This window comes from Xyrauchen texanus, chromosome 8 (assembly GCF_025860055.1).
Source record: "Xyrauchen texanus isolate HMW12.3.18 chromosome 8, RBS_HiC_50CHRs, whole genome shotgun sequence".
NCBI classification, from domain to species: Eukaryota; Metazoa; Chordata; class Actinopteri; order Cypriniformes; family Catostomidae; genus Xyrauchen; species Xyrauchen texanus.
Genome location: NC_068283.1, coordinates 7,879,077 through 7,891,609, shown reverse-complemented (window position 1 = coordinate 7,891,609; position 12,533 = coordinate 7,879,077). Strand labels below are relative to the sequence as shown.

At 37.1% G+C, this 12,533-nt stretch overlaps 1 protein-coding gene across 2 annotated transcripts; it reads left to right on the top strand.

Annotated features, from left to right (window-relative positions):
• Positions 1-397: 397 nt before the first annotated feature.
• Positions 398-8,104, top strand: LOC127647719 (aminoacyl tRNA synthase complex-interacting multifunctional protein 2-like). Of its 2 annotated transcripts, none has more exons than XM_052132151.1 (4): positions 398-612; positions 1,425-1,631; positions 4,110-4,344; positions 6,535-8,104. In XM_052132151.1, the coding sequence occupies exons 1-4, from the start codon at positions 490-492 to the stop codon at positions 6,921-6,923; spliced, it is 954 nt and encodes a 317-aa protein (XP_051988111.1). In that variant the 5' UTR covers positions 398-489; the 3' UTR covers positions 6,924-8,104. The 2 variants fall into 2 exon arrangements, with proteins under 2 accessions (XP_051988111.1, XP_051988113.1); XM_052132153.1 differs by lacking the exon at positions 398-612 and adding an exon at positions 896-1,054.
• The last annotated feature ends 4,429 nt before the right edge of the window (positions 8,105-12,533 follow it).

Genomic DNA, 12,533 nt, shown 5'->3' with positions numbered 1-12,533 from the left:
CTTCGGGGGGCAGGGGCGCCCTCATGGGAGCTGCCATTTTGGAGTCACATGACCAGCTGAATACTACTCGATAAATCTCAGTAACCATCCTGTTATTGGACACTTTCACTCCTGGATTAAATTAATCATGGTTGACTGAACCGTCCAATGACAAGTACCCCGAATCATGATTGGAGATGTTTAAACCAAAGCTAAAAACCATTTTATGAACGCGAAACTTCCCCATTAATAATAACAATTGTAAAAGATCAGCTTTATCTTCATATATACCACAATGACCACTGAAATAAATCATTTTAGTTCAATTCCACCCAACTATAATATAAGCAATATCTGACGTCACTGTGCGTGCTCACCTACGGAAATTACGTACGACGGCGTCTTTTCACCGCTCAGCTCCTGTTTAGCCGGCTGCTAGATGGAAGGTCGAGAAATCGACAACCCCCGTCAACAACAAACACACCTCCGGATTCCGTGCTTTTAGTCATCATGCCCATGTACCAGTTAAATCCCGTCAGTCCCGGTGACATAAAGATTGATTTGCCAACGTGCATGTACAAGATACCGAATATCCACGCGCAGGGAATGAGCTGCAGCGAGCACGCGCTCCAGGTAATCAAATTACTGATACATTTATTATCAAATAAATGCATTCAGACCCCACATATATTAAACAAAGAGTGCGTAAGTTACACAAGCACTCAAGTGGAACATTTATGTACACAAGCTATGACAGCACTGCTTCAGTACCAGTCTGTCTGATGCAACACACACACACACACACACAGACAGAGAGACAGGTTTGGCATGATTGACAGCTGCATATCTTTATCTTGGCATGCCTTTGTGCTGTGGAATGAGAGGCTGGCCCTGATGTGTTTGACTTCCTGGAACTAAACTTCCAGTTCTTCCACTGCAGTTTTTTTTATTTCAGAAAGCTGGCTGTTCTCAGAGAAGCAACACAAAAGCTTCAGGTTTTTACAGAGAATTGGTAAAATCTTTTTTGAACATCTTGAAGGGGATGGATCATACCCGGAAGGATGATGAAGACGTGGTAAATTGAGCTGTCTAATAACCGAATGTTGTTTTCATGCTTCCCACAGTCTTTACCAACTTGGGAATATCAGGGAATCTTAAAACATTATTTTCCTGTTCTTGAGAAGTCTTGAGCAAATTGACAATCTTAAAAGTCTTGGAAATTTCTATATTAAGTATATATTTTCTAATTATGCTCTGCTCGAAATATAATTATGCTCTGCCCGAAAATATATCATGCTGAATATAGAATAAAACTTGACTGATCATTGAAGTGAATCATTCTTTTGAGTCAATTGTATTTAATCATTCAAACTGGTTCAGAGATCGGTCTGGGAGGGAAGCCATGAAGTCAGATTTAGCAATCTCATCTATTGTGTATTTTTCAGAATGGGCAAGTGGATCCGGCCCTTAAAACTCTGGAAGCTCGTCAGGACGAGATCTTGGAAAGACTGCATGAACTAAAGGCAACTGTTGATGGCGTCTCAAAGACAGTGACCACTCCTGATGCAGACCTGGACGCCACAAAACTCTCACATGGACCATCTGCATCTGTGTTTAAACACACAGCAGATCTGGACTCCCTATTGGGCAAGGTGAGCCCTGATCATTACACAACCTGTCGGAAAATTCACTTTAAATGTAAATTCTCTCACTAACTCAGATGTGTATGACTTTCATTCTTTTGCTGAACACAAATGAAGATTTTAAGAAGAATATTTCAGCTCTGTATGTTCATTTATGAATTAAATGGTGACCAGAACTTTGAAGCTCCAAAAAGCACATTAAAGTACTCCAGTGGATTAATCCATGTGTTCTTAAGTGATATAGTAGGTGTGGGTGAGAAACAGATCAATATTTAAGTCCTTTTTTACTGTAAATCTCCACTTTCACTTTTACATCTGAAAGTTCAAGTGTATATTTATGGTAAAAATACTTAAATATTGATCTGTTTCTCACCCACACTTATCATATCAATTCTGATGGTATGGATTTAAACACTTGAGTTTTATGGATTACTTTTATGCTGCCTTTGTGATTGTGGGTCCATAAAAGGTCTGGTCACCATTCACTTTTGTTGTATGGACCTACAGAGCTGAAATATTCTTCTAAAAATCTTAATTTGTGTTCTGCAGAAGAAAGTTAAACACATCTGGGATGACATGAGGGTGAATAAATTATGAGAGAATTTTCATTTTTGGGTGTACTGTCCCTTTAAGTTATTAAAGAACACATTTCCTAATCCTATTCATGCAAAATAATTACTTGAATTAACCCCTCATCTATGACGAACATGTTTTCAAAGTTTCTTTCAAAGTAATTTCACTTTTTTCCTCTGGGGGTTAATGTAAAAATGTTCAAATAAATATGAAACAATTCTGAAATTCTTGAAAAAAGAAATTTTACCATTTATTTTGAAATGTAGATTTTATTATTTCTTAAAATACAGTGAGAATACTTTTATTATTATTTTTAGATGTATTCATATTTGAAAAACTATTGTCCACCAAGTCAGCGTGTGACCAACATGCAGGTAACCATTCTGTTGACATGTGACATAAATGGATAAGACATCTTTCCATTCTTACTACTGTGTGAAATTTTTAATTTTTTTAAATCTTCAGATGCTTACCTAAAGTATTGATACTTCTGATACTGATGTGGTATCAAGAATATCGATCCTGATTTATTTATTTTTTAACTAGTGGTCTTATTATTTAGATTACATGAGTATTAATGCATCTCATAAGCTTCGAAGTGGAAAAGAATAAATATATGAGCGAATTGATGCATGGCACCAGAACTATTTTTACTTCCACTCCTCATGATGCGCAGAAATGCTAAAATGCACCAGCAGACGGCGCTCACCCTTCCAGTCACAGTGCATTCCTGAGGTAATGACAGAAACACATCATGATCTCACACCAAGTAATGACAAACCAAGACATGACATGTATTATAATGGGCTTGTGTGACCATTCTTTCTGGCTTATTTAAATTCAGAGGTGTTAAAACATTGATAATGACCTGTAATCCTCGTTAATAAATTATACCCTTATGAAAACTTGCCATGGATTTACTGTAGTAATATTATATTATCAATGACTAGTAACCACGACTATAGTAACCATGTTTTGTTTTTGTTGGCAGTAACCAAGGTTTTGAAACAATTAACCATGGTTTTGCTACAGCAGTATTGTAGTAACCATATTGTAACTTGGTATTATTAATAGTAACCATATAATAATATCTATGTTTAATCTATGGTCTATGGGGTTTTATATGTTGCTTATACTTTTCTGCTTAGGCCTATAAATATATATAAAAAATAAAGTAATATTTTAAGTTACAAATTTTATCAAAATAATTTGTAAAAATGTAATTTATTAGAGGTATCGGCAATACTGGCCTAAAAGTACTTGTATAGGATTGAAAAGAAAATAAGTGGTATCGCCCATCCCTAGTATGAAACCAACATGGACACAATATTATATTTCTGCATTCTTGATACAGATGTTTTAAACTCGATTTGTAAAAAATGTCTTATTTTTATCATCCCAGACAAGCTTATTTGTCAACGACTATACATCAGTGGTGGCAAATGGCATTGGTTCCTGCGAGTCTCGTCACTGATCATCATTGACGTCAAAGGTGACCTCTCTTGAGGTGCCAACTTTGAATGTGCACACGTTGTAGAATTATATTTGAAAGCTGCTGCAGGAGATTTTCAGCACATAACTGCTTAAATTTGGGTCAGTTCCTCACACAAAATGTTTAATTGACTTAAGACTACTTTTATGGTGCTTTTTGTCATTTTTGGATCTTGACAGCCCCAGTACCCATTCACTTTTACTACATGGAAAAGAGCAGCTTGGACATTCAGAAAAACATCTTGCTTGTTAGGGAAATATTTTTTTGCTGTATTATTCCTTTAAAAGTTCTTCTTGAGTTGGTTAGTTGGATTCCACCCTTTTCAAATCTCTTCCAGACTTAACGACTAAAACTGTATTATCATGTGTATCCGGTTAATCAAGTTTGTGGTGTAATGAAGTAAACAAGCATTCTCCCTCCAGGACCTGGGCGCATTGAGGGATATTGTGGTTAACGCCAACCCCGCCAGTCCTCCTCTGTCTCTGCTGGTCCTTCATGGACTGCTGTGCCAGCGGTACAAGGTGCTGTCCACTGTACACGTCCACTCCTCCTTGACCGCCGTACCCCCTCCACTGCTGACCTGCCTGGGCCCGCGGCACATAGACAGCTACGCCCGCCATCGCTTCCAGCTCGGCTTCACCCTCATATGGAAAGATGGTGAGAAAGAGCATTAACACAAGAGAGCAAGCTGTTTATAATGCTGAGTTAATAATAAAGCGTTAATAGATAGGAGTGCAAAATAAATAGGAGAAAATACTTCCTATACCTTTTGTTATTGACCTCAATGCATGCACGTCCAATCAAAGCTAGCTAAATAAGACAGATACCAACATGACAAGCCCTCATCCTAAAAACCCATGAACTATGAACATGAAAGACAATACAACCCAGACTACATTAAATACACTTTACAGGTTTGGTATTGGGTTGGGCACTTAAAGGGACGGTTCACCCGAAACTGAAAATTTTCATGTCATTCCAGATGTGTATGACTTTATTTCTTCTGCAGAACACAACTGAAGATTTTTAGAAGAATATTTCAGCTCTGTAGGTCCATACAATGAAAGGGATGGTGATTAGAACACTGAAGCTCCAAAAAGCACATAAAGGCAGCATAAACGTAATCCACAAGACTCCAGTGGTTTAATCCATGTCTTCTGAGCTAATATGATATTTAAGTCATTTTTTCTATACTTTTATGATGCCTTCAAAGTTCTGGTCACAATTCTATTGCATTGTATGGGCCTACAGAGCTGAGATTTGGTTATTAAAATCTTAAATTTGTGTTCAGCAGAAAAAAGTCACACACATCTGGGATGACATGAGGGTGAATAAATGATGAGGGAATTTTTATTTTTGGGTCAACTATCCCTTTAAAGCTGAAGTGTCTAGTTTCTGCGCCATCGAACGCTGTTGCAAAATAAAACGTTGTTTTCAAACAGCTTTCTGGATACTCCTCTATGTTGATGGAACAAACAGGTAGTCCCGCCCCCAACTCACACCATTGGTCGAGTCTAGTGTTATCGAGTCAGTATTGATGGGTCCACTCATAACAAATGCATTTTCGTAGTGCCACAGAGGCACCTTATTCACAAAATTAACCTATATATATGTCTTACTTATTTTTGTCTCTGTATTAAGCTGGGATTGGAAAATTTTATTTTACACCGAAAACGTTGCATGCATCTGGGTCTTAAAGTAAAGGCTTTTGAGAAACCACTGCTGTCTTCCTGAATTATATAAAATTAAATCAACATTCCAGCCACAACCCATGTAGCTCCATAGTGCTCTTAGTAATGTATTTCAGGGGTCCTTCCAAGTAAAACAAATAAATATAATGTGTTTCCAATCCTAAAAATGTCATGCAAATTAATACAATCTTTAAAAGTCATGCAAATTCTATAGTGAATGTACATTTTTCTGGATGGGCTCTGCTCTAAATTATCAGGTAGATATTGCTCTTGTGTAGAGATTATGGAAAGTAATTTGCTCCGTAGTGATTTGTGAATCTGATTAGTGAGTGATTCATTCTTTTGAGTCAGTTCTTATTAGATTTGGTCAGACTGATTCACAAATCTGATTGATTCATTAACACAGAGCTTTTCATACTGGGGTGCAGGGCACACATACAAGTATTTCAGAGAAAGAAAAAATTGAATTGACCGAATGATTACAGTTTCATTCTTCTTTGTACTCTCAAAAAAGAATTTGATTAATATTTGTGCTTTTCAGTTTCATAACAGAATTCCATCAAATTGAAATGAGTAATCTTTAACTAAATAAAAAATAAATATTTTAAGTTAATTTAGTTAAAAATGTCATTTCATTTGATAGAATGCACAAATCTTATAAATAGGCTGATATATCTATATATGAGAGTGTTAAGAGATGCTGGCCAGAAATCATGATTACAAATCATCCAGCGAAGGTGGGTTTGTGCCCATAGGTGTTGATATAGGCTATATATATATATATATATATATATATATATATATATATATATATATATATATCTTGATCCAATAATTCAAACACCTGGAAAAAAAATATGTAAATTCATGGGAAAATCATGGAACTTAATGGGTCAAAAGGGGTGGAAAAAAGATGCACTGTCAACTTATTTCAAGATTTAAAAAAAATTGCCATTTGCACAGTGACAATATAAAAGGTTATTATTACATTTTTCAAGCAACACCATGAAAACATAAAGCTGCCTTTATATGGTCATGGAAAAAATCATGGAAATTGATTAGTCAAAAAAGTGTGAGAGCCCTTGAAGTCAAAGTAGCCACAGTTGTTTCTAGTTTAGCCAACATGTTAATAATTGTGCCATCTGTCTCCGTTCAGTGTCAAAACTGCAGATGAAGTTCAACACACAGAAAATGTGTCCCATTGAGGGCGAGGCCAACGTCGCTCGCTTCCTCTACCGTCTTTTGGCCGCTGCACCACAAGACCCCATCGCCGTCACTCAAATGGACTGCTGGATCGATACAGCAGTCTTCCAGCTGGCTGAGGGGGGCAATAAGGAGCGAGCAGCCGTGCTGGGGTCACTAAACAAGGCTCTGGATCATTCGCCATGGCTTCTGGGTCAGGAGTTCTCACTTGCCGACATTGTGTGTGCCTGTTGCGTTCTGCAAGCCAGCCAGAGCACCTCTGCACCTGCCAACATACAGCGCTGGCTCAAGTCCTGCCAGAACCTGGGCCACTTCGACTGCATGTCTGCATTACTGCAGTGACCAGAGCTCTGAGATCAGTGCAGGTTGTGCTCCAGGAAGTCATGTCATGAAATGGGTAAAACATTGTGACATCACCATTAACCAAATGTAAACGGACACCTAGGATTCGGTTCGGAAGGACAAAAACTGTTTCTTCCCAGAATCCTGTATGACCTGACCTGATCTCAGCTCAGTGATGTTATTTAGGTGTTCCAGTTAGTACAATGATGTCATTGATGTTTTACAGTAGTAGTTCACCCAAAAATGGTACATCTGTCATCATTTACTCACCCTCATGTTGTTTCATACAATCAATGAAATTCAAGTGAATACTTTTTGTGGTTGCTCTTTTCCATGTCATTACAATGAATGGGGACTGAAACTTTCAGACTTCAAGAATGAAGCAAAAGCATCATGATAGTGGTCCGTTCGACTTGTGTGCTATATTCAAAGGTTTTTGAAGCCATTTGATAGCTTTGTGTGATGAACAGACCGAAATGTAAGTCCATTGAGTCACCAAGTTAAACTTGAGAACTGAAACAGTCATTTCGAATCAGTTTTTTGAACTTGATCAATTGATTCAACTCAAAAGAACAATGAATCCGACTTCTCATGAACTCTCACGAAGGACAAATGATGTCAAGATTTTCAGTGAATAAGTATTTAAATCTCTGCACACTAAACTATCATTTGGCTCCAGAAGACTTGGAACATAGCACGCTCATACAAGCTACTTTTATGAGGCTTTTTCAAGCTTTTTGTAGCTTGAAAGCTTCAAAATATAAACAGTCACCATTGAAATAACATTGCAATTCCTTTTGTGTTCCATGAAAAAAGAAAACTCATGGGTTTGTAACAATATGAGTAAGATTAAGTAGGATTTACATTGTTGGGTGTACGGTTCCTTTAACTGGAGTTTATCTGAAACTGGTCCCAGTCCAGGGTCGAGCTGTAAACACTCAGAGATATTTGGGATAAATTTTAAGGAAAGGATGATACTGTAACACAACTCCCTCCCGCCTTGTGCCTAATGCAAAGTTGTACTAAAAGATGTGCGTTTTGTGTTGCTATCACATTATTATATTGTTTGTTACATGAGGCGTTTGACATGTGATCCCAAGGACCTACTAGTATGTGACATATGAGAGGTGATACTTTGAAGTGTCTTTTTCTTTAAACCTATTAAAAGTTTTCACATCTGGTCAAACATTTACTGGCTGATTCTGTGTCATATGTGTCGGCTACACATCAAAAATAATCTGAGAACTGTCTGAATGACTTTTTATTGCTGCAAAATCATGTTAAATAGAAACTTGGAAATAGAAATGGACAAAAGGAAAGTCAGCCAAACAGACTTGATTTACTAAAGAACAGTAAATCCCCAAGTTATTTTGGTCTCTTGATATGGCTGAAGTCTCTTTCAATGTAAGTCTCTGGGATTGTTTTGCCCTTTTGGAAGAATGGGAAGTGCAAAATCCACATGATTTGGTGAAACGCACAAGACAGGATGGTTAGAGATGGTTTATTTAAATATCTTGCCCTACTGTAAAAAAAAATTAAATCAGTTAAATTTACTAGTAAAATGCAGTAGCCATGTGTCAGGCCTTACCTGATGTAATTTGATGCCTGTATATTTTACGGTTCGGTACTGTTTATATCATTTAATGATATAAACTTGATATACTAACCTTCTGGAACAATATATGTCTGCTTTTTACTTTCAAACATATTGTTAATCACCGCAGTAGCTACAAAAGGCCACATAATGACATAAAATTCATCATGAGTGTAGTAATAACCAATAAACATGTAGAAACACATGTTTCTTAAACACAAAACGCCATCAGGGTAACACGTGACACTAAAATAATAATGCAGTAAACATGAACTAAACTACATGATATACCACAGAAAACCCCATTGTGCACAGCTAATATTAAAAATAAGAAATAAAACTAATCCCATGAAATATGATGGGAACGCTGGATTGTTTTCACTGTAATTTTAAGAATAGTTTACAGTAAAAAGTACATGCATTCTAACAAGATACGTTTTACAGATTATTACATGATAGAATCATACATTTTATATCTAAAAAATAAAAAAATCTAATGTCTAATCAAATATAATTAATTACAATATTTTATTGTAAAATTACATGTCTTGTTAAATGTTTTTTTACTGTATATCTAAGTAAAAAACGAATTCATGTTTTTTTTTTTTTATGTAGCATTTTTACATTACTATTCTATTACCGTTAAAATTACAAACATTACTCTAGTCCCTATGAGCTATAATAAAGGAATATATTCTGTGTAGTCCTGTAATGTGGTTCGCTCTCGGTGGGGCGCGTGGTGAGTTGTGAGTGGATGCCGCGGAGAATAGCGTGAAGTCTCCACACTCGTTGCGTCTCCACGGTAACACGCTTAACAAGCCACGTGATAAAATGCGCAGATTGACGTCTAATACACGGAGGCAACTGGGATTCGTCCTCCACCACCCGGATTGAGTTGAGTCACTACACCACCACGAGGACTTGGGCATTCCAAATTGGGGAGAAAAAAAAAGTTAAGTTAAACAAGGCTTGTGTGGTGTAGCTATTAAATGGTGGTTTTAATGAGAAAAATGTACTTCCCTAACCTAAAACATTAATCCAAACCTAAGGTTGGTATCAGGTGATTATCATCTCGCTCCCTCAGATATTAAAGAGAAAATAACCCTACATACCTTGAGGGGGAATGAAGCAATTAAACAAACTGTGCATAAGAATAAGATTTGAGTTGAATTATTACAAACACCCTTGAGCTGTTTGACAGCTGTGCTCATGACACTTCTGTTACAGAAAATCTTTTGTGGGATTCTCCTGTAGCCTGAAGTGAAATGTGATGTTTTGATGACAAAAAGTATTTGGACACTTTCTGGTTGTCAAAGGTTTGTGGAACATAAAAAAGCCTTAGTGTCATTTGCTTGGAAGTGGCACTTAAAGGAATAGTTCACCCAAAAATAAAAATGATCTCATCAACTCACCCTCATGCCGTCCCAGATGTGTATAACTATGTTTCTTATGCAGAACACATTTGAAGGTATTTAGAAGAATATTTCAGCTCTGTAGTTTTATTCAATGCAAGTGAATGGTGACCAGAACTTTAAAGCTCCAAAAAGCACATAAAAGTAATCCATAAAACTCCAGTGGTTTAATCCATGTCTTCAGAAGTGATACAATTGGTTTTGGATGAGCCATCTCGCACTCTGCGCATGCTTAAAGCACTAGGAAGTGTAATCAAGCTTGAAATCATGATCGCCAAGGAGACTGTTGATGTCAAGATTTTTTGTTGTTAATTGTTCAGTTTGATCATACCAACCTGACTTCAAAATATGAAAACAAATTATGAAAGTTCCTGCCTGTTTCTGCACCATGCTGTTGAAAAAGCTGAATGATGTCACTTCTGGTTAATAATGTCTCATATGGGAGAAACCAAAGTTTTTATGGGCTGAAAGTGGTTGGTGTAACAGGGTTGAGTACAGACTGAGGGACAAAACATGACAAAAATCATGCAGTTTTTGGTAAAAGATCTTTCTCAGCAAAGAAACAAATAAATGTTTACATTAATGACAAAAATGATAGATTATGCACATTTGTATTAATTTTCAATGTGCAAATTAAGTGAGGTGCCTCAGGGACACGACAAACTGCTTGGTATAAAATAGATATATAAAGTAAACACAAAACCATACTGGCATACAGGCAAGGGTGAACTATATAATGAAGGTAGATTTGAACTAAAAGGTTGAAGTATGTTCTCTAGACAATTATATTTTTCATAAATGTCAAGTCAGGGAAAGCTATTTTAAATGTCATACATTTATAAAATGTATTAATTAAAATACGTGCTTGCCTCCTCTTTCACATGTTTAAAGTTTTGTGCATTGTATTGTGTTTCACAATTTTTCATAATTTTCACAATTAGCTGAAAAGACTAAGCAGGTTCCATCGTGACATCAGTCATGCAGTCTTTTTTTAATGTGTTTCATGTAAACCCAGTTTCTCTGTACTTGGGTCAAGAATAGACTGTGGAGGGCCAGGTAGCTGTGAATACGTTCTTTCAATTTAATCTGTATTGATGAAGGCCTTTGTTCATCTGTACCTACCAATCAGTGCTCTCTGAGTGCTCCAGCATTATTCCAGCCACACATTCCCCATCGATCCACTGGCCTGATCAGATGCTCATCTGGGCTCATCTGGGGTCCCAGTGATTGTCTCACATACTCCACTTTCAGCACACTTATTAGACTATAAATATCAAAGATAAACTACAACTGTAACAGCACACTTGTACCTTTGTGTCTTTATTATGATGTGTTCCCTGGATTTAATGGCTTCCCAGTTCAATAGTGCAATTTTTATGTACAATGTATTAAACTAACAAACAACTGGTTCCAGTCGTAATGTCTTGGTATCCCAGGAGAGATTGACGAATCAATTTACTCTGAGGGCCCGGATGGACTATATTGAAGGAGGAAAGATTTACGCTTCCCAATAAGCAACTGTTTGATTTGTTCTTCAAAGAGCTCAGAAGATGTAGAGAATGATGGTGTTTATTGGTTTATAGGCTACCTCTGCTGTTATGTTACTAACAGAAAAGTACCTAAAAGTGCCAGAATTTCCATTTTAAGAGAAACGATCCCATTAAGTGTGACTCAAGTTTCCATTTCTGGGGCATGTACCATGGTAATAACATTGTTGGAAGTGCACTGAGATGTAAATACTATGGTACATTAATATAGCAGGGCCTAATTCAGTATTAGGGTATGCTTCAAAGTACCATCCAATTGCCATATACTGTAATATCATCAGTGTACCATGGTATCACCATGTATATTTATAAAGGATGGTCAGAAGATAATATTAACATATGTCGAAATATAGATGACAGAAATATATTTAGTGCACTATTTAAGTGCTAGTTTCTGTAAAATTATGTGTAGACAGTCAATCTAAGTATGGTAATTATTATACAGGGTATACTTTCCATGAATAATAAATCTGAACCCATCAGCTGGATAAAAGCTTGTGGAAATTTAAGGCAGAATATATATGAACAATTTGTTTCAAGTGGTTGCTGTATGTCCTGTGGCTGTGCAATGTAATATAATATCCCTTATTAGTATACAGCATGCACTTTCATTGTGCTTTCAATGCAGCTGGCCACCAGTACTGCAGTGCATCTCCTCCTCATTGACTGCACCATATTTGCCAGATCTTGCTGTGAGAAGTTACCCCACACTTCCACCAAGGTACTTGCAAGTTATTGGACATTTCTGGGGGGAATGGCCCTAGCCTTCACCCTTTGATCCAACAGGTCCCAGACGGGAACAATGGGATTGAGATCCAGGCTTTTCACTGGCCATGGCAGAACACTGACATTCTTGTCTTGCAGGAAATCAAGCACAGAACAAGCAGTATGGCTGATGGCATTGTCATGCTGGAGGGTCATGTCAAGATGAACCTGCAGGAAGGGTACCACATGAGGGAGGAGGATGTCCTGTAATGCTCAGCATTGAGATTGCCTGCAATGACAACAAGCTCAGTCCGATGATGCTGTGACACACCGCCCCAAAAATGACGGACCC